General features: G+C 37.2%; 3 protein-coding genes across 4 annotated transcripts in view; all 3 read right to left on the reverse strand.

Moving 5' to 3' along the window:
• The window catches only part of LOC144648980 (uncharacterized), a 42499-nt gene extending 32493 nt beyond the window's left edge, over positions 1–10006 (reverse strand). The window contains exons 1-6 of the mRNA XM_078508429.1: positions 9606–10006; positions 8935–9113; positions 8024–8209; positions 6893–7634; positions 6265–6425; positions 5409–5504 (exon numbers count right to left, since the gene is read on the reverse strand). Coding sequence (XP_078364555.1) covers positions 5409–5504; positions 6265–6425; positions 6893–7634; positions 8024–8209; positions 8935–9113; positions 9606–9648 — 1407 coding nt within the window. The 5' untranslated portion in view covers positions 9649–10006. The remainder of the gene's footprint in view (positions 1–5408; positions 5505–6264; positions 6426–6892; positions 7635–8023; positions 8210–8934; positions 9114–9605) is intronic.
• A 90-nt stretch (positions 10007–10096) lies between these two features.
• On the reverse strand, positions 10097–21657 carry LOC144648981 (uncharacterized). Of its 2 annotated transcripts, XM_078508431.1 has the most exons (10): positions 21627–21657; positions 21096–21164; positions 20908–20993; positions 14966–16058; positions 14680–14721; positions 13965–14409; positions 13038–13339; positions 12313–12460; positions 11214–11519; positions 10097–10560 (listed from the first exon to the last, which is right to left on the reverse strand). In XM_078508431.1, the coding sequence occupies exons 2-10, from the start codon at positions 21106–21108 to the stop codon at positions 10305–10307; spliced, it is 2691 nt and encodes an 896-aa protein (XP_078364557.1). In that variant the 5' UTR covers positions 21109–21164; positions 21627–21657; the 3' UTR covers positions 10097–10304. The 2 variants fall into 2 exon arrangements, with proteins under 2 accessions (XP_078364557.1, XP_078364556.1); XM_078508430.1 differs by lacking the exon at positions 21627–21657 and having other exon boundaries at positions 21096–21594.
• Positions 21658–22540: 883 nt separating this feature from the next.
• On the reverse strand, positions 22541–26820 carry LOC144652043 (peptidase M20 domain-containing protein 2-like). The gene is made up of 3 exons (XM_078512084.1): positions 26358–26820; positions 24402–24884; positions 22541–23805 (listed from the first exon to the last, which is right to left on the reverse strand). The coding sequence occupies exons 1-3, from the start codon at positions 26686–26688 to the stop codon at positions 23405–23407; spliced, it is 1215 nt and encodes a 404-aa protein (XP_078368210.1). The 5' UTR covers positions 26689–26820; the 3' UTR covers positions 22541–23404.
• Positions 26821–27289: the final 469 nt, after the last annotated feature.

Here is a 27289-nt window from a genome sequence, read left to right on the forward strand (position 1 = left end):
TTTTGAGTAAAATTTGTTGAAATATGATTGGTCAATAGAAATCACACCAGATTAAAATACCTGCTGACGCGTCAGCAGGTTTTTTCGGTCAATGGTTTAGTCATTAATCATTTATAACTTATGGCTAAAACCGTAAACTGAATAATTATTTATTTAATGTTGATCTTTACGAGGTCTTCCACGTCGTCTTTTCTGGTCTTCAGGTATACACTTTAAACGTACATGATTTTTGTCTTCATTTGATATTTCAGATCTGCTATTCAGGTCTGAAGATAGCATTTTAATAATACAAATATTTGTTTTAAGGATGCTCTGAATACAATACATTTTATTAATGAAGGCTATATCATTCGAGCTTTGATCAGATTCTAAAAGGTGTTTGATATTTAATGTTATATCAGTCATTCTATATATATATTAAAGAAAATAATTATCTGTTTATATCTAAACGCACTATAACAGTCACATATATAAAGACAAGTTATGTAACATATATTGAAGAAGGCTATAAGGCTGGTTACACAGTATTGATATGATACTGTTATTGTTGTTGATGACAACCAATAATATTTATTACTAGTTATTTTTAAACGCACAATATATTTATAGTAAAAGATATAAAGAAATATCATTTATAGTATAATAAGAGAAAATGGGAAGAAATTTAAAGTATGATAACGACGCTGATAGAATAAACGCTATCAAAAATTCAAAGACTAAGTATATGTTAAATAAACGATGGAAATGCGATATATGTAATTACGATAGTTCATTAGCAGCTAAATGGACACATTTGAAGTCAAAAAAACATTTCAAAAATGCTGTTTTCAAAGCAATAGAAGATGATGATAGATTTGAAATAATTGAAAATAACAATACACAATGGAAAATAAAATTATCTTATCTAATAATATGAACAAATCAGATCTAGCTAAGCTATCGAAAACCGATCTTATAAAAATAAAAAAAATAATTTTACTATAAGACACTTAAAGAAATAATAATTTCATATAGTATAAAAAATGGAAAATAAAAATATCTCATCTAATAATATGAACGAATCAGATCTAGCTAAGCTATCGAAAACCGATCTTATAAAAATGATATTATCACTAAAAGCAAACCAACCTAAAGTTTACAAACCTAGGCCACCAATCCCAACTCCTCGTAAGAGTGTTAAACAGATGATTGATGATTATGAGGAAAATATCATTCAACCACCACTTAAATTTAGAGATGATTATAGGCCTACACCAAAGCCTAGGACTATAAAACCAAAAAAACCAGTTCCATTACCAAGGACTAAAATAGAACAAGTCAGCAGAGCTCTAAAAGGCTACACAAAGTCTTTTGAAATTGGTATAAAAAATAATAAAGACCCGTTATTACAGCTTCAAAACACAAGAAAAGCTGTAGAAAATCACATAATAAAAGAGCTATCAGCAATGAAAGGACTCAAATTTGCTGAAACTCTTAAGGTGACATTTTCAAAGATGACTGGCGATAGTGTAATATATAAAACAGCTTATTTCAACAGTAAAGCACAGACCATAATTAATAATCAAGAGATCGAAGAATCACTACAAGCATCTAAACAAATGATATTAAATTTCGTAGCTGAATGAATGGGTTAGTCAAGGTTCAGGATGGACTATTGAATCAGTTGATGGTCATTATATTAATATAGTAAAATATGAACCAATAAAAGGCTCCTCCTATATTCAGCTACCACCAGAACTTAGAAATAGTTCAAAAGGATTGATTAACATGAAAAATGAGGATAATGAGTGCTTTCGTTGGTGTCATATCAGATGCTTAAATCCGCAAGATAAATACCCTCAAAGGATTAAAAAATCTGATAAGGCATATGTTGAAAAGTTAAATTACGATGGAATTAATTTTCCCGTGAATATAAAGCAGTTTAACAAAATCGAGAAACAGAATGAAATCAATATCAATGTATTCGGTTATGAAGACAAAAAGCCATATCCCATATTTATTTCAAAAGAAAAATATAACAAAGAGATGAATTTATTATTGATAACTGAAAATGAAAACAAGCATTACGTTCTTATAAAGGATTTCAACAAATTTATGTATAATCAAACAAAGCATAAAGAAAGGAAACATTTTTGTATGCATTGTCTCCAGTGCTTTAGCTCTGAAAGAGTATTGAATGATCATAAGGAAAACTGTATACAAGTAAATGGAGTACAAGCTATTAAGATGCCTGACAAGGATAACAATATACTGAAATTCAACAACTTTCATAAACAACAACAAGTGCCATTCGTTATTTATGCAGATTTTGAGGCTATAACAGAAAAGATCTCAAGTTGTAAGCCCAATAATGATAAATCATATACTGAAGCCTATCAGAAGCATCAAGACTGTGGATATGGATACAAGGTTGTATGTTGTTATGATGACCAATATAGCAAGCCTGTGCAGATATACAGAGGTGAAAAAGCTGTTTATAAATTCATGGAAAAGATGTTGGATGAAATTAAATATTGTAAAAAAGTGATGAAAAAACATTTCAACAAACCATTGAAAATGACTAAAGACAATGAAGAGAATTTCAAAAATGCAAAAGCATGTCATATTTGTGATAAGCAATATACTGATGATGATATACGAGTCAGAGACCATTGCCATATCATTGGTAAATACAGAGGTTCAGCACACCAAGAATGCAATCTTAAACTGAGAATAGAATCGGATAAGATAAAAATACCTGTTATATTCCATAATCTAAGGGGTTATGATAGTCATTTTATAATGCAAGAGATTGGAGCTATTGTTAAGAACCATACATACAAAAATAAAAAAGGAGAGATCAAAGAGATGAATATCAATGCTATACCAAATAATATGGAAAAGTATATGGCTTTTATGCTTGGTAATCATCTTAATTTTATTGATAGTTTTCAGTTTATGAGTTCTAGCCTTGAGCAGTTAGTCAGTAATCTACCTAGAGAATCGTTAAAATATACCTCAAACATGTTCAAGGGAAAGAAATTAAATTTGATGACGAGAAAAGGAGTATACCCTTATGACTACATGGACAGCTTTAATAAATTTAATGAGGGGCTACCGACTAAAGAAGACTTTTACAGCATCTTGAATAATGAGCATATATCGGATAAAGACTATAAACATGTTCGTAATGTGTGTAAAACCTTCAAGCTCAAAACAATGGGTGAATATCATGATCTGTATCTCCAATCTGATGTGCTTTTGCTGGCTGATGTATTTGAAAATTTCAGAAAAACATGTTTTAAATATTATGGATTAGATCCCTGTTGGTACTTTAGTAGTCCAAATCTTTCATGGGATGCTATGCTTAAAATGACTGGTATAAAACTAGAACTTATGACAGACATTGATATGTATCAATTCATTGAAAAAGGAATGAGAGGAGGTATTAGTTATATAGCTCATCGATATGGGAAAGCTAATAACAAATATATGAAAACATATAATAAAGAGGCGCCATCGAAGTATATAATGTATCTAGATGCTAATGCTTTATATTCTTGGGCAATGAGTCAGTTTTTGCCGACAGGTAATTTTAAATGGATAACACAGAAACAGATTGATAAAATTGACTTAGCTCAGTATAAAGAAGAGACTAAAAAAGGTTTGATATTAGAAGTCGATCTTGAATATCCTAAAGAATTGCATGATCTTCATAATGAATACCCTCTTGCACCGGAAAAGATAAAAGTAACCAAAGATATGCTATCAGATTATTGCAAAAACATTGCAACCAAATACAATATATCCACGGGATTAGTTCATAAACTGATACCTACCTTGAATAATAAGCATAAATATATAACACATTATAGAAACCTTCAATTATACCTAGATCTCGGCTTGAAATTAATTAAAGTCCATAGAGTATTAGAGTTTGACCAATCTCCTTGGCTAAAACAATATATCGATTTCAATACTAAAAAACGACAGGATGCTTCCAATAATTTTGAAAAAGACTTTTTTAAGCTTTTGAATAATAGCGTTTTTGGTAAGACAATGGAAAACCTCCGAAAACGGATTGATGTCAGACTTATTACAAATGAGAATAAACTATTGAAGATGGCATCTAAACCAACCTATGTCAGCAACAAAATATTTAATAAAGACCTCGTAGCAGTTCATAAGATCAAAGAAACACTCACACTCAATCGCCCTTCATATGTCGGCATGTGCATTTTAGACATCAGTAAAACACTGATGTATGATTTTCATTATAACTATATTAAAAAGAAATATGATAACAGAGCTAAGCTACTATTTACGGATACTGACAGTTTAACCTATGAAATTGAAGCTGAAGATGTATATCAAGACTTTTGGAATGACAAAGAAAAATTCGATACTAGTAGCTATCCTGAAAGCTCTCAGTTTTATGATAAAACAAATAAAAAAGTTGTAGGTAAATTCAAAGACGAAGCTTCTTTTATTCCAATTTTAGAATTCATTGGTTTAAGATCAAAGATGTACAGCTATTTGAAAAAAAATCAATCAGTAGGTAAGACCGCTAAAGGAATCAAAAAGAACGTTATTAAATATGATATCACACATGAAAATTATAAAGAAACGCTGTTTAGCAACAAAATAATGCATCATAAGATGAAAACCATTAGAAGTCAAAATCATCAACTTGGAAGCTATGAAATTAATAAAGTATCATTGAGTTGTTTTGATGATAAACGATATTTGCTAGATAATGGTATATCAAGCTATGCATACGGCCATTACAAAATTTTAAATAAAGAAAAAGAGAGAAGTAAGGAAAACTTCGTTTAATCATATAAATACTGAAAAAGAATTAATATATAGGTTTAATTATCTAGGTTGAAATATCGAATTAAAACGCACTTTGATTTCAAAATTTTAAAAAGAGTATAAGAGCATTTTTTAAATAAGGTGATTTTTGAAATAAATTTCAAAAACATCATAAAACAAGGCCCGAAAAGCTTCTTACGAAGCTTTTTTACCCACCAAGGCCTTGTGATTTTTTAACATTCGTCCCATCCCCCTCCTCGATCTTACGATCTGCGGTGCCGGACTCATTAAAATCTGCTTCGCTTGGTTTTTCCAGATTCATATTTCAGTTATGATTTCAAGGCTTGTTTAAACGCACTGTATCCAAAATTTTGAAAAAGGTATAAGAGATTTTTTTATTTTGATCCTAAGGTTGACCTAGGGTTGGTTTTTCAGGCTTGGTTTTCAGTTTTGATTCCATTTTGGTTTTCAGTTTGGCTTCGAGGTTTGGTTTCATTTTTGATTCTATTTTTGATTTCATTTTTGATTCCAGTGCTGTGCAGTAGTATAGGAGTTGGGGATGTAAGAGATTATAAAAATTTTTATGATCTCGTACCCCCAACTCCTATACTACTCCTGTTGCTGCCTCCACAAACTCCGCATTGGTCCTTTCCCCAATCGTGTGGTTTGCCGGTTTTACCACCAACACAAACACTAGCATTACAATCAGACTGTTGAAAAATAAATATTATATAATAACCTGAATTCTACGCGCATTTTGATTGGTTCTTACTTATGATCTATTAGAGTACAGACGCAGAGTTTTATTATATAAAACAAATAGATTCAATTTTGCCGTGGGTCTGTTCAGTTATAGATCACAGAAGACGTCAAAAATGTGGTAAGAACAACAGTTACCCACTCGCCTAGCGGCTCGTGGGCCACTTTTTTTTTGTTCTTACCACATTTTGACGTCATCTGTGATCTATAACTGAACAGACGCACGGCAAAATGGAATCTATTTGTTAAATAGAAGATGGGTAAATTGTTGAAAAGTAATAATTTCGGCCCAGCACTATAAAAGCAATAAACACTGTTTCACCAATTGGACAGCGCATAATTCGCGTGCTCTCAATGCCTCAAAAATAATGTGATACCTTTCAAACCCATTTCTGTTTTGTCCATTGCATAATTTAACCAAAAAACCTCGTTCCCAGGGTCCTCCCCTTCCCGCTCCAGGGGACGGGAACGAGAGGGTCCTGGGAAATAGATGATAACCAAAATCGTTTTCATAGCACAAGGTTGTAGACAAAATATGGTTTTGTAATTTAATTCGGACTGCTTACAATGCAATATTTAACTATCGCGAGTTTCCCACCATTCGTTAGAAGCGGAAGTTTATTCGTCCGATTGGAGGAAAACTTTTGTACAATTTAAAAGCTGCCAGCGTTTTTTCTCATTCAGAAACAATCGCGCAGAAGTTAAACTTACCGGTTTGGCTTTACCAGAGCAGTCATTATTGCAGTCCTTGACAGACTTCTCGCTGCCATTTGCTTGGCAAACTCCACACTCGTCTATATAGGATGGTATCTTGCAAGTCTTAGAACAGTATGGAGTCTTCTCGCCCGGTTGTAAACAGTTGTCACACTCATCTTGAGCAAAAAAATATTTTGTAGTTGATCAAGAGTTAAGGATAGTTCTATAGTTTTCTAGAAAACTATAAAACATAATTTATAATAACTTTTGATAAAGAAATTTGAGTACTTCCTGTAACTAAGTAACTCTTACAATTGTGTACCGTGTGCTAAGAATTTTGCGAGGGTTGACTGTTTTCACACTGTTTTGGCTTATGTGCACGGGTGATTGTGCTGAATAGATAATTTTTTCACATTTTTTTAACATCTTGCAGCAGCAAAACAAGCACAAGGACATATCGCAGAGAGCCTCGCTCAATTCGAAACTTAATGGCCTCAAGGTAGAAAGGTCTTACAGTCTTATGAGTTTCTCAACATTTTTTATTCACTTCAAGTGATCCCAACCTGATCCGAATTTGTTCCTATTTGGTTCCTCTACCCCCACCTTCTAAGCCAATCTTTAAATTTAAGGTACGTTTCTTTACCTTTTTTACGATTGGAGTTGGGAACACCGTCACATCCAACACAACTATTCTCCTTTACCCCTCTTATAGGGCACTTGCCGCAACGGTCTGTCTTTTTATTGGATCCAGCAACTTTGTCACAGCCCTTAATGAAGGCAACAAGTTTGGCGATCTTACGAGAGAAAGAGGTCTGAGCGTCTATTGAGCTAGAGTTCAATGCTTTATATCCTGACGACATGTGATCTGAGCAGTCCCAGGCTCTTACTCTGACAAAAGTGGAATCAATAGAAGTGGCCTTTGACCAGATAGCGCCATTGTTAGCTCTAAAGCAAATAAAATCGTGTGGTTTTAGGTAAAGCACGTTGCCTAAAGTCAGGTTCATCTCCTGTCGTGGGCCTTCTTTGATCTGAAATTCCCATTTGCCAAACTTCTGTTTAGTCGTCACCGCTTCCACAACAAGTCCAACCTCTGGGTTGTCAGGATCTATTACAACAGGCTGCGGGGTCAAATCCTCATCTGTGTCGTTCTTAACTTCTTTGTTTTGTTTGATGCGTTCAATAAATGCTAGGCTCATCTTAGTCAACTTGCCAACTCTAATGCATTTTGCGTCACTAGAATTCTCTGGGAGTGGTGGAAAGGGAAACCATGTCTCACGCCGAAATGTAAACATTGGAGGATCGTTCTCGGGTTTAATCTTTGAGGTCAGCTGGGCCCTTCCTCGTCCCAGTCGGCACTCGCAGTTAGGTGGCCCCACACAAGTTTTCTTTAAAAAAGAAAAGCAAATATTATAAACTGCGAGGACTCTATACCTTTATCACAATCTAGATAGAAACAAAGTGGCCATGTGGTAGCTTCCAATTAGCCTGCAGACATGTTTGTCTCTCGAAAAGTTGGTGGAATTCTAATTCTGAATCAAAATATTACACAATGATCTGAGGAAAGATCTACAATGATAGAGCATTGTGGAAACTAACTGTAGGCTCCACCCAAAAATTGCAAAGAATGATACTAGAATAAGTCAACTGTTTAATGTCCTGGTTGTTTTTATTGCGTTTAATCAGTTTCCGTGGGTATTGCCTGTGTATTGTTTGCTTTCTCCTTTGTTTTTTATTTTGTTTACCGTGCCTTTGTTGTTATTGGAACAACAATTACCTTTCTATCTGGCACGATAAAGGATCTAACAAAATTTCTTATTTTCCTCTTCAACTTCTTATCGCCGTCTGCACCAAGCCGGCCAGCGATTTGCCTTATGACGTCATCAATCTTGCCCTTCTTTATCTCGAGTAGGAGACTCGCGTAGACTTTAGGAGAAATCTGCTGCAGCCAGTTCGGTTTTTCCTGAGAGATAGAGAAGCACAAATGAGCAATTGATTGTATAGTTCCGTTCATTGAATAAAGAAGGAAACGTTTTGGCTTTAATTTTGGCTCAAAAACGGTTCATCCGTGAGTAGTCGATTGGTTTGGAGAATAAGAAGATTTCAACAATGTTTTACTTTATCCTGGTTCTATGCACCTCCAGGATGTTAAAGCTTCCTGGTTAAAGCCCCTTCAAAAGCCCCTCCACTGAGTCGTTCATTTAAAAGAGAATTATCCTCGCATTACATTAATTTCTATTAAGTTTTTCTTCTAATTGCTTTATTCTGGTATTTCTGCCATTTTTCTTTTTTTTACTATTATTACTATTTTTACTATTATTACTTAATTAAGTGTGTAAAATGTAAAATGTAAAATGCCTCTTTTCTGACCTTATATTAAATTAATAAATAGTGGTCACCCAACTAGTTTAGTTTTTTAGTTATTTTGGGTGACCAGCAACTGTATGTATTTTTAATTTATTTATTGTTTAAGTTGTTACTTGTAATTTTTACAGTTCAAATAAACCTTGTTGTTGTTGTTGTTGTTGTTGTTGTTGTTGTCGTGAGCACAAGCTGGGTTCAGTGCAAGAAGTTCTGCTGTTACAATATGCCTATTTGTCAACTGATAGTTAAAAACGCCCAATGTTGTAAGTAAACCAGTCTCTTTCACTTTTAAAAACTATCAATACTTCTTATCAATGAACTTACTGCATCCGAGCTGACTGAAGGAGGAGCCGGAAACTTGCACGCTGGAGCCAAGGTGATGTTGACACTACCAAATACATTCTCTGCAGGTTGTACAACACATGTCGCATCCGGAGGGAAGAACAAACTTGGAACTATCTCCACAGGCCGCTTACCTTGTTGAATAGAGCATTTAAGTTGGACTGTAGAAAAAAAAAAGAAATTTTAGTATACACGTGGAAGTAATCACAATTCGTAAAGGAAATCTCAAAAAAATATATTTATTTGCAACTTCCTTAGCGAATTTCTAATTTCGTAGATTGCTTTATTCAACATTTTTACCTTCAGTGCGTTATACATTTATAATAAGTAAAGTTAAAGACCCACTAAACTTGCATGTTTTCAATGCTGTTAATGTCTGATCTCACATCAAGATTGTCAAACATCATTTAGTTGTGGGTTTTGTGGCCAGTGACGGATGTTCCAAATGTAAACCCTTGAATATACGTTACACCATACTGCTCTAAAGTACAGCTTTTCAGAAGTTCAGATCTGAAAATGAGTGTGCAAAGCCATCTTCCAACTGGCCGCTCTTTTAAGCCGCATTCCACACAGAACAAATCATAATCTTCTTAAAACGATTTCCATGCCCCATACCACCCTTGTATGAAGTTGTGTTGTCTTCAGTCACTTACTCTTTCTAATAGGATCGATTTTAGTGATGACTAGTCCAGGCATCTTTTCTTCCAACCGCTTCACTGCTCGATTGTATCTCAAGACAAATTTTTCGGAAACTCGGCAGGTCAGTGCTTCTTCTAATTTCAATTCACTGCAGTTCGTAGGCCGACTTGTGACATTTACGTAGTTGGAGAACTGCAGAGAAAACGAAAATGGAGGTCAGGTTCACCATGTCTTTCCCTAACATGTCCATGTTGTATTAGATGGATTTATAAGCTATACAGATCAGTTTTCCGCTATTTTGAAAAACAAAAGCAAACAGGCCGCGAAGTACATAGCATGTAAATTATGAGAATCCAATTTCAAATGCTTTCCATGAAAATTAAATTTTTGAAACATTTACATGCAGGTTAATCGTATTCACTCTATAATTTTCTGTAAATTTTCAAGCCGGACCAGGAAAAGCTGTATCGGATGCAGCATTCCCAGTCTGACTCAAAAACCGAACAAAACGTCGCCGCTCAGCGTTCACAATACAATGAAAGCATTATTAATAAATTCTGAGAGAAAGAACACGGGCTGAAACACGACCGGGGACGACAGGGGTAAAATCATTTCAATTTCCTTGCATGGTGCAGTTCATTTCGTTTCCATGGCTTTCACTCAGTAGGAATTTATAGGGCTGGTTGCTAGTTATTTACTCTGTAAACTACTCATTAACTACTTCCATTATTGGACAAACTGATCATGACTCGTAACGGTTCTTTATTCGACGGTCGGTCCTCCTTCATTGTAATATTTGGACGAATGACCGCGATATCCAGACCTGCGGCACAAGTTGGCAACAAGACCATGATCACTGTATCTCTGTGTTGGAGCGAGTCTGCAGTGTTCACGCATTGTCCATGGACAGAATTTTCCGGTGCAGAGTCAATCTCGAACGGCAGGAACCCATGCGCACAAGAGGCAAACCTTCAAATAAAACAAAGAATGTTTGCCGACGACTCAGTGAATAAGCAAAATACCTCGACATTGCTTTTAAAGGACGAAAGTCGCCGAAAAACCTGAACACCAAAACTTATTTTCCGAGCGGCACAATTAAACTTAACGTGTAACTTGTAACGAACACCAAGAAGAATCTGAGTCGAGGGATGTCAAAACTTGGCTTTTTCAGTCTGAACGAAAAGACAATCATTGCAATACTGGATCAGTTACGTATGGCTCCTGCACATCTAAAACAAGGGATCCGGGAACAAACAGTACGAATCACTCGGTTATCTCTCATGGTCCTCTATCAATCAAAAAGGCTTTATATTTACCAAATTTTTGCTTTACTCTTTGATTTATTTATTTATTTATTTATTTATTTATTTATAAATTTATAACTTACAATCTCCCAAAATGTACACTGCGTTGTTGTATCGGAAGGGATATGCTGTCCGATATCTATTGTCTGTTCTTGTGTTACGTGATGTACGTGAGGGCGGAAAAATTAATCAGTGGATTAAATTCATACCTATAAGCATGGTCATTTTCTGTTTTCTTCGTTTTGGTGCAAATTACGGGTATTTTTGTTTCATTGCTCTTTTGTTGTTCAGCATTTGTTGCTTTTACTTAGAATTTACCTTAAAGCGCTATCAGATGACACCACTCGCATTTGACCATCTCCGCAACCCTTGTACGGCTTCCAGTCATCATCGGTGTCTGATTTAAACTGCAAGTCGGCTCTGTGCTTCTCGCCGACCCCCAACAGGCCCACGAAATCTGGAACCTTGTCGGCTGGGAACAGATATTTGATGGGTTCATTGGACCACAGCATTAGCGCCTCTAGGTCAGAGTGGTTGCAGGCCACCTTATCCGTTGGATGCGGAGTGGGTTTCTTGTGGTCTGGTGGTGGCGGCCGACTGCTGCAATTTCCCTTCGGCACACATCTAAAATTAGCAGGAATCGTGAGCGACTTTAGTATGAGCTATTTAATTACAATCTTAACCATTGCTAAAGTACATCAATTTTATTTGGCAATTTAGCCAAAGCCTGATGGAAGTGCATTTGTTATTCCCGTCTCCAAAAATGTATACGAGTTGGGGAGACCTGGTTTTCACTGATAGTCAAGTTAAACAGATATTATATTCTTGTAAGTCGTGTCGCGAGTTAAAGAGCAATCTTACGACAAAGCACTCTTAGCTTTCGAACAAAGCATGGTGCCTCGACCTACTTCATATAAATGTGCTTCACATAAGACAAGTCAGATGTTCCATTTGTTATGATCAGATACTGAGTAAATTACACGAACAACGATGGTGTCCTTTCAACTTGCAAAGCTTTATTTTTCTCAGACAAGTTGCGAGGAAATGTTCATGTGTTGAGGATAAAGAAGACAAGAAGACATTTACACCACCCTCCCCCCTGCAAATTGTAAAATCCCTAAGTATCTTGGGTAAGATAATAAAAAAGCACGAGGTTTCTTTAGTCAGCCATATTGGATGTGTTGTTTTTTGTTTCTGAGCGTGTAAATTGCGTTCTTCCTTCCTCGGCTGGAAACACATGCCTCTATTGACCCAATCCTTATCGATTGCCAATACCTGGCCAGGGGTAAGATGCACACTTTAGTTTACCCGTTAATTAAGATCCTACATGTCTTGAACACATTAACGCTTTTCGAGTTTTGCATAAGGAATCGCATAGAAAAAAATCAATGTTACAATCTCGGCTTTACAGGCTTACCTTCTTTCGCGTCGACAAAATTGTTCTTCGTCCGAGCAAGTGATCTGGGCACTACAAGTCCCGTTCAAGAGCAACCGTCGACATTTCTTAAATCCATGTTCCAACCTTGCCGTAAAGGGATAAAGGACCGAGCAAAAAGCAGCCCAACCTATTTATATCAAAAAGAGACGTTCATAGCTCTTTTGCAAGGCTTGTATAAACGTTTTCTTTCACCGTCTCACTGGGACAAGATAGCTTAAAATCTTTTCTTCCCATGATCTTTCGTTAACTTTTGCTTAGTGTGTCAAAACTATTAAAAACATTTAGGACATAAGAATGTAGGATGTGGTCAACTCAAAAATGTATACATGCATTAAAACCAACTTCTTGCAACATAGAATTGAAATTCTAACAATGGTCCTTTCAACGGAGCTCCAGTGACTTGTAAAACACTTTCTTTTAACAACAACGAGCTTATGATCCACATGATCCGCGCGCACGGAAGTGATCACATCATAATTTCTCCTTACAATATCAATAAATCGACAAGTGGACAGTTGATGAGAATAACAAAATTCGTCAGTATAATAAAACAGCTTGAGCATGGGACTGAACTTATTTGAAATTTTAATGAGCTTGAAAAAGTTTTGAGTGTTTTTCTTCAGTTAAGTTAAAATGATAACAAGGCTGTTAGATACACCAATGAGGAAAAAAAGGGGTTGGAGCTCTATTAAAAGTGAACCTACCACTCTTGTTGGCAAACCGACTGACGGAAAAGTAATCGAATATGACCGGATCCGTGCAGTTGACATGTTTGGGAAGACACACTTGTTGCCGGTCACAGAACACTTGATCATCAGGATCGCACTTAGTGTGATTGAGTCCAAGCCTCAGTTTGTCTTTGTCCTGTGGGTTGAAACACTTCATGGCCGACAATGAAAATCTCTGACCATTTGGGCAACAACGACCAAACGGCGAGCAGCTTCTGTTTCTTCGCGCCTGCCAATTAAGCCACGTGCGGAAAGAACACGAACCGTTTGGAGCAGGGCTACGATAAAAAGTAGAAAATAGTGTATCCTTTAAAAACTGGTTGATAAAGCAGTTCGAAACAACAACAAACAAAGGGTAATTGGCTGAGCTTATAGATGAATCGAAATTCCTTGGTTGTTGAGTTATTAACCTTGCTAATCCCAGATTTAAACTTAAGGACAACTAATGTGGTTCTAACGTTTTAGTGTGTAGGGGAAACATAAACGATGCGTTCATGTTCTTAAAGGGTGTGTCGCGAAATGAATCATTTTGTGACAATGCATCTTTTCCTATTTTCAATTTGCTACGTAAGTTAGGTTTTGAGGCTACTCTTGTTCTGTGAGACGATTTGAGCAGGTCATTGCGTCACCTACTTGCTCAGCTAAGCTGTGCATTATAATTTGTTCAATAAACATGTGCAACTTCCGTCAGCCAATCAGGAGCAGGCAAATCCAAAATCTATCGCGATTTGGATCCTGATACTTTCCTCGCATTTTCCGCCGTGTTTTCCGCTGTGCATTCTTATTGGACATTGCTATATTTGTGCTTACGTACTGATTGGCTCTTGTTGTAACTACTCGACAGTCAGCAAAAGCCACTCAATCGAATAATGATAACGTGATACAACTCTTTAACTTTTATACCTCATGGAAAGCCTACAAAATCTGGTGCCTGCTTCCTGTGTGTGGTTCACGTTCCACGGCGCCCTCACTAAATCTTGTTGGAAAAACTGTCTGTCTGTGGTGCAGTTGGATAAATCATGTTCAGGCACGCATTCCATTGTAAGCGGACAGAAAACACCTCCGGCAAAACATGGTGCACCCCAGGGTGTTCTAGTCCACTGGCGTTTTATTTCTCTCTCGAACTTATCAGGGTTGGTCCTGAGGAGGCTGCAAAGTCGGTGATTCTCGGTCGACAAAGGACGAGCAATGTTTGTGACTTTTCGGCAGAAGCCTTCTCCGGACATGCACTTTTTGTGCGATTCGTAGCCGGTGTCACGACAGTGGACCTCTTGTGACAGGCATTCTTTAAGTCGCTCAAGAATGCAAGTCGCTAAAGCCTTCTTGAGAAAGCAGAATGAGGCCCAACCTACGAGTCAAGAAAGAGATCATTAAGTGAACATTGTACATTGTTAATAGCTTTTGTTGCTACACTAACTCCCTTGACCACTTTGATGTATCTTTGACTACTGTAAATACGTATAACTCCAAAAGATAAGGAGCCTTGCAGCACAGTTGTGGTCAGTACAACAAACCCCTTACCCCCCTTTTTGGTCTTGGGTTTAACTCCACAACGGCAGAGTGGAGAAGAAAGCGTCTCCCAACGAATCAGTTTTATGGTATTGACAGTTTGATTTACCTGACTTGGACAACATACGCAGTGCTTCATCTGTAATATTCTCTGCAAGAAAAAAACATGTTCTTTCGAGATCAGAAAGGATACGAACAAAATATAGCATTTCATTGATGTAAGGCATAAACAAGTAACTGTTTTCATTGCTAGTGCTTAATATTATTTCTATTGTTTACTATTACTAGTAAATATGATGAACCACGTCTTCGCTGAATATTTTTGGAAAGCAGAACAGCAAATAACGTTACCATTTTAAATGGCGTTATGATAGAGTGACACAAAAATAACTCACCTGGCTTGAGTGCAAGAGCAGCCTCGCGCAGAGCTTTACTCATGTTTGCTGCTCTAGGACATTCCTCGTCCTTCAAACGACATTCGATGCTACAACCAAGACACAGACGTTCAGAGGAGTTGCAGAGATTCTTAGATGCCCAGTGTCTAAGCTTGTCAGTGTGACACCCCTCTTCCTCGGACCTACAGTCAAACGATGACGGACAGAACTTCTTGTCCCCAGGGCACGCCTTTCCGAATCGAGAAATGCTGTCGTTTTTGTTCCTCAGCCACCTAAGTAGATGACGATGGGAACATGGCTTTCCGTCACGAATGCCCCGCATGAGGACCTCACAAACCTTGAATCCTTTCCGGGATTGGTTACCCCAGGGTGTAGAGTGGTCGTCCATGGGAATACCGCCATCAGAGTCATTGTTAAGTCCACCAGAAAAGTTTCCTCTCACGGGGATGCACCCATTGCCCTTGAGGACAAAACTGAAAGGACAGAACCTGGTTCCCTCAGGACAATCCATTCTGCGTGGAGTAAACTGCCGGCTGATGTTGCGCAACCTCTGCGCGAAACGCTGAGGATCCTGGGTCATTTTGCAGCATTCACCATCCAAATCACTCAGAAACATTAAATTCGCCAGCGCAGTTTTGACACAGGATGAATATCGTCTGGCACACTTATCCCCATGCTGATGATCTCCGAATGACCCGTTCCCGCGACCCCGAAGTCCGATGATTTCGTCAATAAATGAGGGATTGAAAGATCTGCGCAGCTTTCCTCTCAATCTTGTTTCATTCATAAGGCTTCTTGTTTCATTTCGGTCAAAGTCGTCCCTACCATCCGGCGGCCCTCGGCTGAAAGGATTGTCGTCATCATCGTCGTCGTCATCATCTCGGCGGGGAGGGCGATTGACATTGTCGTTACCTCCTCGGGAAGGGCTGCTGCCATTGTCAGCTCTGTCAGGTGGTGGAGGACATTCTTTGTTTTGGGCAATGCATTTCATTTCCAGGGGTGATCCGCAAAGCTTTTCGTTCATTCCACAAGAATCGTCTCCGCAGCGAAAGGCCAAGCGAGGGACACATCTACTATCGCTGCGACAGAAAACCTGGATGGAAATAAAGTAAAGTCACATCAGTGGTCATTCTGAAAGTACTGTATAAATAATGGAGCTTACACATGGTCCAGGGACACTAGGGAACAGTAGTCTTGAGAGTAAATAGTGCAAGGAAAATTTGGGGATGGTGTGTCCTATAGCCGCCCCCTTCCCTTTACACAGGCTAGCACTTAAATTTCAAATCACCGGAAACTTTCCGGGCCCACAAAACCAGTTTTAGTTACCTGTATCTTAATAACAGAGAAGTGTATAGGCCTTAACTTTGTATGAAAGGAACCTCTGTTCATATTAAAAATAGCATGGAATAAAACAGCTCTGTAATCATAAGGCTTGAGATTTTGCTATGGCTTTCCGGGTGCCAAAAATTTCGGGACCCTCGAGAAGGAATCGAAAATATAAAAATTATAGCGAAATGTCTTTTAGATTTTTCTAACATCATTTTAAAGTAGAGATGTGGCGGTACCAGGGTGTGGAATAAATATACATGTTTATAATCAGTGAAAAAATAATAGAGCGCCAACTAAGGTTTGGCCTGCACCGACTGTTGTCTCAACCTCACTCCAGTTCTTCAAACCAAAATCATTTTCTCTATTTTATCATCATCTGCCACGTCATATCGATACGAGTTTTTTATTCTTTACCAGAATGTTTCGGAAAACAGTTTAAATTATAACGATTGACCAGGAACGAGAACGTGACACAAGACGTTTCTTTGAAGGATGCCGAAATGCAAACAATACCAGTATAGCTGACAGTCAGAAAAATTACGATCTAAAAATTATTTATCCTCAATGTGAATTACGTTTTGCTATGGCTTCACTTCAGAAAAAGTATAATTTATGAAATGAAACTACTGAAAGCAATTTTTGGCCACACAAAGTAAATTCAAAACAGGACACAATAGAATCATTTAAATTAAGTTACAGAGAAAAAGTGGTGGGGACACCGAAAAGAAACTGGAAAGGTTATGCATGATTCAACCTCCAGTTCACAAATTACAAGTTAGTTAGTTGCAGGGCGTAAATAAATAAAAGAAATAAACCAGAAAATGAAACGCTATTCATAGTTTTTATCAGTTTCTTTAATAATTAAGGGCTTTCTTAAAAGACCAAAATTGAATAGAACATATTCGTATGTCCGATATTGGACCGAAACAAGCTTGCATTGATGTTTAATGCGGGAACATCATTAAAAAGAGATCCACTGAAGTCGTTTCCATTTGAAAAGATTCCCATCATTTTTTATCGCTGATATTAATATTCGTTTGTGCACGCAGAGTTTCCTACTGAGAAATTTTACAAAAATGTTTTCGTTGAATTTTCGATTTACTGAGCTCTAAAAGGGAGAATTGTTTCAAGTGGATAGGGTGAGCACAATAATGGTTTAAAGGATAAAGCGTTGCCGATAGTTACTTGAGGACTTCTTGTCCTATTTCGGAATAGTTACGCCCAGTGGTGCACGCAACGATTTTCGGGGTGTTGAACACACGGCAAATTTTGCCCAATGAAGACTGTGTCGAGGCATTACAGAATAGACTTTGTTATCTAATCTCTCTGCAGTGACACAAGAACAAATTAATTTATAGGAGGGGACGACATAACACAAAATTCCCTAAAGTACAGTTACGATCGAGATTGAATTGGTAAGAGATTAGAAGGGAAATGCCGTCGAATGGCAACTCGGCTTAACTATCTCAACTAACAACAAACTCCTTCAATATTCCCTTTGTAGCATGATATCGTAACCTACATACCAGCAAATTTACATACCAACAAAAAGCTATCCGGTACAATATAATGAAATTTGCATTTGTCTTCGGCAAAGGTATTTTAATGGAGAGTCGGGGAAAATTATCAAAAATTGTATTTAACAGCTCAGTAACAAATATGTATAGAAAGTTTTGTGCGTCGAAAGATTTGAACTGATGACAATGTCAACAACAACAACTATATTTTATTTTGCCAAAAATAATAGAAAAAATTATAGCATAAAATAAATTAACTAAAACATAGTAAAAAAAACTACCCAGAATAGAAATAAACTAAACGAGCTGAGTAGTTACAAAATATTAAATTGCTTTGAAAAAAGACGAAAGTAAAACTAGTGGTAACCACAGGTTAGAAAGTGCGGGCCTCGATGCAGTTAAGAGAAGGTACTGGGAGGGAAGTGTTTTTTGTTAGTTTGGAAGGTCAAATAACGAGTCACGCTTAAGTCACGAATGTTTTTTATCGTTTCCTATTGCCGCGAACCAATCAGAGTTGTTTTTATGATTGACAGTTTTGCGAAGTGTAGTCGAGCACGCGGTGTGAATTGAGATGTGATTTTCCTCCGTCGGCAAACTCGCTTTGTTGTCAGTGTTATAAGGAATTTCTCGAGAATAACCGTTGTTGGAATCATTCGCTTTGCCGTAGTTTATCTGTGATACAATCACAGCAGATCTTCTCAAAAGCAACACCTATAAAACAACGTCTGCAAAACGTAATGTCTGCAAGACAGAAGCCTCGATCTAATGTGACAAACTGTTGATTTTTCGCATTCTTATCGCTCTTGGAGACAAGATTTTTCTCTTCCGGTGTTACGACAAACTGTCGTGATTGACACATTTTTTGCATTCCGATCGTTCTTAGTGGAAGAACAAAATTTGAAACTTCCGGTTTGCAGATAGCCTTTATAAACGTGGCGCGCACGCGTAATACGCAATCCGCTGGTCACTGTCAAGATTAGGGTTGCGGGCCTCTCTTGGGCCCGCAATAAGACAAGTAATAAGCATAGTGAAGTATGTCGAAATCCGAACGAAAAGATAGTAGAGTAAATATTCATGTGGAGAGTTTAAATTATTCATACGTGGACAGCTAAGAAAGGTAGCTAAGCACCAAAGATAAACAGTGAAAAACAAATGATAGAAATGGAAATCAATTAACAAGTGCATAAGACAATGTGGCTAAGTACCTAAGGCAACCATTTCCACCAAACGTACATGATAGTTCAGTCAACACTTTTTTCAGTCAGCGTGCATAACATGATTTAAAGTTTCGTTATTTCGTTTAACTGGCATATAATTCTTATGGAAAATAAGTTCAAAGTATCAAACAAAGTTTTAACCAAAACATGCATGTGCCACCTGCTTCGTGATCTCGCGTGAACCACATCGAGAAACTCGCGCGATACTTGTACAGTGAAGTCAATTCATCTCATGATCCTTAAGGTTTGGCATGCAACGAGGTAACTTGAAAACAACAATGTTTATACAGATCAGTTTGCAGGAAAATTTAGTCCGGAAGTCGTGAGCGATATAGATCGATGGGAAACGTAATGATGAAAAAATGACCGCTTCTTATTTGCAAAAAGGTTCGAGAAGAACGATTTCTAAGATTCAAGATACAAGCAGAAACCATTTTTAATTTGACTACCACTCGCTGGGTGCTGACTAGTGTTTCGCGATATGGAGTATAATTGTACATCATCAATCAAACACTTCAAGTGTCCACTTACAAAAGAGAGTCGAATTTTGCGGCAAACGCAGCTAGCGAATGCGTACTTTGCGACAGATTTGGCGCACATTTGACTGAACAGTCCTCAGACCATATTCCTGTAAAGGCGGATCTCGAAGGTGCGGTAAGAAAATACATTTTGGTCAACAATAGAAACGAGGTAAAGAGCAACGTAAGGCGAAAGTTACAATGAATATCGCTTCTTTTTTTTTATTGGCGTTATTCGAAAATAGTGAATACAAATGCTACAAGATTCGAATGAATTATAAATGTTCTTCAGGTTGACACTTTTGAATCTGTATAAACAGCAATACTTTCTTCATTGTTAAACCAAATGGGTTCTGAACATAAGGAACACCAATAAAAATGACTGAAGGGTGTTCAGTAGGTGTCATGGAAAAACAAAAGCGTTCATATATTGCTTTGACGAACAACAAGTATATAGTAAGTGTAGAACCTTTTCAAAAAAAAAAAGATGCACATTTTGAATCGTCATTAAAAAAATCAAAAGTCAAATTTTTCTGGGAGCACAAGTTACATTTACCTATTTCACTAACGCTCCAAGGTACTCTTTATCAGTAAAATAAAGTTAAACAACTGTAATAGTTTAATTTGCTCCCGTGCGTAATAAGTTACAATACGCGCAAACTGAAAACTGAATCAATATGGACATGTCTTAAGTGTCAAGAAAAACTATGAATACGCAGTGATGGTGATTCATAGTAGGTACGAATGACGCACATAATAAATGTTTGCTAAAAAAAAAAAAGAATTAGCGAATTGAATATTGATAACTTTTATTTAGCAAAATAAAAATTTGAAAAAAAGTTGGCACAAGAGCATCAGGCCAGTCTCGAAATGGAAAAATGTTTTGGACGGTATAAAGATTGCCAAAAAAAAAGAAAAGAAATGACAAAAATTGGATATTGATAAATTTTGTTTAGAAAAGTAGATATTTAAAATACACAACAGTCTCTCAAGATACGAAATGACAGGTTCCTTTGGACGAAATAAAAATATCATTTTTGTTTCTGTGTTTACCAGTTATCCCGGCTGTTCTAACATAATTTCAAAGAATTGAACAGAGTTTGATAATTAACGCATATTTAAACGTATTTGCAAACTGAAATTGTTCGTGTTGTAATTTCTCTGCCGCACAGTTCAATTTAACACAATATAATTGTGCCAAAGACGAAAAAACTGCTAAAGGCAATTTTAAAAATTGCACTGAAATCGATTTACATTATACGATCTTCAAGGCAACTTAAAAGCTGCAGACTAATATATTGCAGAATTGCAAAAATATTAAAACTGCGGTTTAGGTGTTGTTATCGCGATCTCATACCAACCTCATCGCGTTCACATTCACTGATCGATCCCCCTCTTTCGCTAGCAGCTCCATCGCACAACAAAAGAAGAACAAATCCGAAAAATACTGCAAAGGGGAAAAAGAAGACTTAAAATTAGTACGTAGAACAGGCTTGTCGATGCGGTTTGTCACGAACGATTCCAGGAAGCAATGTATGTTTTGATATACCTTCAAGCTGCATCTTGTCGGTTTACCGAGGTCTTCAAGCCCTGAAGACCGACTGAGGCACGTGACAAGCTGCAATGAAATAAACTGTTATTTGACTTACGAAGTCAACATGTTAACAAGAGCATCCTAAATATTGTAATAATCAATCATTTTTAGACACTGTCTGTAGTCGTTTAATAATTAATGATAACTTACTGACAATACATGGCAAGATTATTTACTCGTTGCCCGGTGAATAACCTAAACATGGTCCATAATCACCTATTGAAGAATATTCCTAGAAGTTCTAATTAAAATCAAGTTCAAAAACGCGGCAACGAAAACATCCTTTAGTACTCAGTTAAAAACCATGACATAGTCTATTTTTAAGGAAAGTTGGTGTGATGTCTCGGACTTGACCGACAAATTTAATGTAGATGTAGAAGTAGATCTACTTCTTTTCAGCTATTTTAAATTCGATCTGAATGCTAATTTGACTTCCATTTTTTCCAAACTTCCATTTTTTGCACAGTAAGAAAATTTAATTCATACTCGTGAGAGGGTGATCCAAGACAAAATAAACTAGTACGGTGGAGAAAACAGAAGCAAAATGAACACAAAACAAAGAATATTTTTCATGCAAATCAACCATGTAACTGTTCGGCAAAGAACACCTGTTTAAATCTATTTTGGTCTTTAATCTGATTGGTTCGTCAAAATAGTACGATCCCAGTACAGGGGTGAATCTTTGTACGCGCAATTGCTCAGAGCAGCATGTTTTCCGGGTACCCAGCGAGCTGAGCCTCTGACTATTTTCTTAAGAGTAAAGATTTAATGGAGGCTCTGCTCGCAAGGTTGTCTGTTCACGGACATTTCTTGTCTTTCTTTGTTATAGCAAGCGATCCAGCTGTTTTCTGAGCCCGCGTTCTCTGCACCACACCGTTGAAAGGAGGATGACAACCGCCTGGAAATTGAGCCTAGAGCGACCACGTTCTCTGAAAAAAGAGTCTTCTGTTATATAGCTGGCGATTGTATTGGTCAGCAGTCATTAGGTTGTCTCCGTCAAGTGGAAATAAATTGATCTGTACTATCCTTAGACCCCCGGGGGATTTGCATATACATACACACATACACATGTACTTTATTTATCCTCGAAATTTCCAGAGTAGCTGTATAGAGCTAATATCTTCGAGAAGATGAAGGGGGGGGGGGGGGTGCTCGTCGTCTCGCTTATGTATTGGTGTAAATGTCGGATTTTTGGTCTCACTTAGGGTGTTCCAGGCAAAGCCCCAATATTTTTAGCCAAAATGGTCTCGTTTAGGGCTGCACATGAAGACATACGCAAATATAAATTCTATTCTAAGTTTTGGGTATCTTCTATGAGCCAAAAAAAGCTTGAGCCACACCCAGATTGGTATCTTTTAGGGGTCCTTTTCAAAATTTCCGATGAGCAACCCCACCCCTTTCATATAGGAGTCCCCCCTGGCCTAGACCCCTCTCCGGCCGGGAGCGATGAGAGGCAATTGTATTTGCAGGCTTCACTATGCTGTTAGTTAGCTGACCACAGACGTTGCACAAATCTGTGTACAGCTATAGGAGTAATTTGAAACAGAGACACCTCATTTCTGAAGTAAGGCCAAGATTTGGTTTGTTTCATACCACATTAATTTTCTAATGCTATACGGTTAAATTTTGATTTCTGGATGATGATTGCGTGGATTTTGTAATGCAAAAGTTCTATTCACTGAATACATTGTTTCGCCCAAACCTATTCCAAAACACACAATTTGTACTAATAAATAACTGAAAGTCACCATCAAAAAAATATTATTTAACAAACGTTCTTGCGGTACTTTTTAAAAGAACTGAATTAATGAAAGTACAATAATACAATACAAATTTTATCGTCACCTCCCCATGGGGGCTTTTCAGAGACAATGGATAAGAAAATACAATAAAATAATAAATTGTCTACAAAAAATTATTGATAACTTTTTACAATGATAGAATAAAAATTCTTAGAGATGCTAAAAATTGTCTATAAAAAGTAAATGCTAAAACTAATCACATGTAGAGTTTATGACATTAAAAACTGATTTAAACAATAAGCTTTCATTTTGCATTTAAAAATAACAATAGCCAGCAGTCAAAATCCATTTTTGTTTGGCTTGATGTCACACAATTCCTAGCCATCCTGCCTTCATTTTTTTCTTTTGTCACTTGCCCACATTTCTTCATTTTCCCAGCAATCTGAGACTGGACCAGACTGCACTGTTCTCTATTCAGCAAACCAGCTAACAATGTACATTGTGATTCTGTTTGAGCACATTTCATGTGACTCGAGGTTTCATCTTTCCATGATCTTTCTCAAAGTCTGTCACAACTGATTCCCAAACTTGATCATTGCACAAGACATCCAAAGCTGTCATGGCCAAAACTTTGGCTTGAATAACAGCCCTTGAATGAGCTTCCATTGTCCCTGACGCTGCAGTGAACTCATGTGTGTGATTAGCAGCAGAAGTTTCAATGTCGAAGAAAGGATGAATGGAAGGTTTTACATGTGACACGTTACCCATGTCCGTGGATCCAAAAGATGCTTTCACTTGTTCCTCTCGTGAAGGGAAAGTCAAGCTAAGTTCCTCTGCATTCTGTTGGTAGAGCTCAGCTAAACGTTCGTTTGTTGCCATGTTTGAATAAAACATAGAATTCCAGTCTATGTCCACAGTGCAACCTGTAGTTTTGTGGCAATAAACAACAATAACATAATAGTTACATAGTAAAAATTAATAGTAATTATATCACTAATAACTATTATGAATTTAGTTCTTTATAATTAACTGTGAATAGTACTTATTCACAATTTTGATATTATCTTCTTTTTTTTGCAGAACTTAATACCTCAACTTTAATTTATTTGGATATCACAAAACCTCATCCAACACTGAAGAAGCTGCAAACAGCTTTTACTCAGGTTTTCTTAAATACAGAGAGTGTTTAGTGTGCTTTTGCATAACTTTCTTTTTGAAGGTAAGGGACTGCAGGGGTTTGGCGACGATTATTTCGGCCCAGGCAACCTTTGTCAGAATATAATATTACCAGACAATCCGTAAACAGATATCACATGACAGCAATGGATCACATACACTTACAAGATCATTTTGCACAGTAGAAATATCGGTGTATCGAATATTTGGTATCGAGTATTGGTCCATCCTTTTCAGGACAATTGCGACACAAAGAAAAAAGAATGCGACCAAAAACTTGACTTGGCCTAGCCCAAATAAAAATAGCGTAATATTGTTCAGTAAATCTAAAAGGGTTACTTACCGGTTGCTTGAGCTGCTGATTGAAAGCATCTATGCACTTTCTCCCGCAGACTGCTTAGTTCTCCCTCAGTTGGAGCTCTCACATAATATTCTAATGATGATTTTTCAGGAATAATATTTGGTTTAGCTCCTCCATCTGTAATAACACCATGAAGGCGCCAAGTTGGTTTCAGCTGCTGTCGCAGAACACTCAGAGCATTGTATGCCATAACAGCAGCATCTAAAGCATTGACGCCTTCCCATGGGAAAGCACTTGCATGAGATGATACTCCATGAAATGTGACCTGAACATCTTGCATAGCTAAGCATGTTGGATAGACACAGCTGAACGATTTAGGGTGCGCCATTAAACAAAAATCTACTTCATCAAAACAACCATTTTCAATCATTTTGATTTTTCCACCTCCACCTTCTTCTGCAGGGGTGCCTAGAACTACTACTTTTCCTAAGTCCTGGTCTGATGCTTCAAGTGCTGCTTTTAATCCTAAAATTCAATACAAATATTACTTCTTACTGTCACACAATCTATCATTAAACCTTTAAGGGGATACCATAAGCCTCTATGACTTTCATGTATATGGCACAAATGTCTGATAGTCATACACTCCCCAAGGAAGCTCATTGGAAATTTTAAGTGGGGAGGAAAAGTATTATTTAATTAGCTAAAATGAAATTTCCAGAGTGGTGGGTGAAGGGGGATTTCAAACCAGAAACCCAACACAATATGTCAAAGTAATAATACTGTATTTATTTGATTAAGCGCCCAACCTCAAATAAGCGCCCACCCTGAAGGTAAGAAAAGTTAATAAGCACCCAGCCTCGAATGAGCACCCACCCCCACCCCCCAAAAAACTGAAGTGCACAAGAGGAGTATTGATTATTATATCTTCTCTGGCTTAAAATCTCTAAAATTCATTGTACTGCCATTTTAGATCTTTACACCCTATGTGGTACGAACTACAATTATGGTATAAGTTAAGAGTGTGCTCTGGTTAATGTAATTTTTACAATCTCCCATGGGTGGATGCCGACGAATTCCTAGCCGTGCACACTGATGTGACTCACCAAGGTGCAATCAATCAATGTAGAAAAGAGAAAGTGCAACTACTTCAAACTTTCTCCGATTTTTTACTAGTAAATTTATTCCGCTACTGAAAGAATGTTAACTGTATGCCATGGCTTACACTAAGCAAAAGTTTGATGTCCTTTTGGTTTTTGTCAGGAAATGTGTGATACTACACGTATTATTTCAAAATTCAGAGAGAAACCTTAAGGGGGGTTATTCTTAACTACCAGTTTGTTGTTAGGAAAAGTTTCTGAACATCATTTTTTGGAATCCAAACCTTCTATCGAGAAGCCTTTTGCATAAATTATTTTTTTTTCATTGAACAGTCCTTCAAGTGTTTCAAATCAAGGCCATATTTGACAAGTCATGTGACCAGAATAGAAAAAAACCCTTTTAAAGCTGAAAGGGCAAAAAGATACGAAAATCAAAATGAAGAGATAAAGTATGGCTTTTTATGAAATTTGCTTTATTATAAGAGTTACATGGCATAATAAACACCCGTAATTTCAATACAGTTGTCCTCCCCACCAAAAATTCACCATAAGGCATAACCAAAAGCTTTAATATGGCTTGCCACCAAAAACCACCTTCAGAAATTCCTTAGCAACTGCTCTAGATCTGTAGTTAATAAAAAAGACCCCCCTTAAGTACACACAGTTGTGTCTCAAAGAAATGGTAATATACTATAAAACAAATGGCAAGTCCATAACTTAAGTAGTGTGCACTGTGGCGTTCACCATATATTAAATTTAATTCCCTAATAAAAAGTACAAAGATCACCCATGTTATTTTTTCATGAGAAACTTCTCTCCCCTCAACCACCCCCTCCCTTTTTTTTCGGGGAAGGGGGATTTCATCATCTCATTATCGCTGGCCGGGTATTTCACTTACCCAAGGCAGCGCCCACTCCAATCTCAGCAATAAGATTATGTCCACAGGCATGTCCTATACCCGGTAAAGCGTCGTACTCACAAACAAGCCCAACAACTCGTCTTTCACTGCGACCACTAGATGCGCGGAACGCTGTGTCTAGCGTGTGCTGCTTCGTCACATCAAAACCTTTTTCATCAAAGAATGCGGTCAAAAACTCATGCGCGTATTTTTCCCCGTAACCAAGTTCTGGTTTTCTCCAAATCTTTTGGTTTAGCTGATAAAGTTCAGGCGCGAACTTGTCTATCGTACGCAGTGCGACTTGCTTTAAACTTCGCAAAACAGCCGCCATCTTTTTTTTCCAGCCTCGACTCCATGATTCTGTAAGCAACCTAGCTACCAGTCTCTAGCGTCAAATGTTGCGTGATGTCAGACGTTTCGCGATCTCACGCGATCATAAACTGGTAAATATGCTCTACCTTTATGTTCCTTTTTTCCCACTAAAATTTACTTAACTAAACTCCCTAAAATGGACAACAGAGACTTTGAAACTGTCAACGGACACTTGAGAAGCGTTTTTTTTAAGTGAATAATAACTCTTTTGAACGTTTTCACTCACAGTTTTACAAATCCTATCTTGGTCTTAACAGAGAGCACCAAACTTCGCAGCAAAAAATGAAACCGGAAGACTCCCTCTCAAATAATTGTCTTTTCCAAAATAATAAAATTTTGGCTTCACTAACTTAACCTTCCGAGCTGAAGCGTTGCCAGACAATGCCTACAAATTACAACTAAACTGGCAGACTTTGGGAAAAAATCTATATACTAAAACAACATAGTACCAACTTTCACACTTTTTTTCAATTTTAAGAGTAGAACCAGTGAGCAGCACGTCTGCGAACTACTTGAGTTGTAAACCTTTTTTTATTTTTTCCTACGCGTTTCGTGTGACT

This window comes from Oculina patagonica, chromosome 4, assembly GCF_052425735.1.
Source record: "Oculina patagonica isolate OP01 chromosome 4, crgOcupat, whole genome shotgun sequence".
Classification (NCBI taxonomy): domain Eukaryota; kingdom Metazoa; phylum Cnidaria; class Anthozoa; order Scleractinia; family Oculinidae; genus Oculina; species Oculina patagonica.

Coding starts and splice junctions, on each gene's coding strand:
- LOC144648981 (XM_078508431.1), bottom strand. Junction 13,340..13,964: donor TTTTGTAGGCTTTCCATGAG/GTATAAAAGTTA, acceptor TTTTTATCGTAG/CCCTGCTCCAAACGGTTCGT. Junction 12,461..13,037: donor TCGGTTTGCCAACAAGAGTG/GTAGGTTCACTT, acceptor TGATATAAATAG/GTTGGGCTGCTTTTTGCTCG.
- LOC144652043 (XM_078512084.1), bottom strand. CDS start 26,688: ATGGCGGCTGTTTTGCGAAGTTTAAAGCAAGTCGCACTGCGTACGATA. Junction 24,885..26,357: donor TGGAGTGGGCGCTGCCTTGG/GTAAGTGAAATA, acceptor ATTGAATTTTAG/GATTAAAAGCAGCACTTGAA. Junction 23,806..24,401: donor ATCAGCAGCTCAAGCAACCG/GTAAGTAACCCT, acceptor ACAAAACTACAG/GTTGCACTGTGGACATAGAC.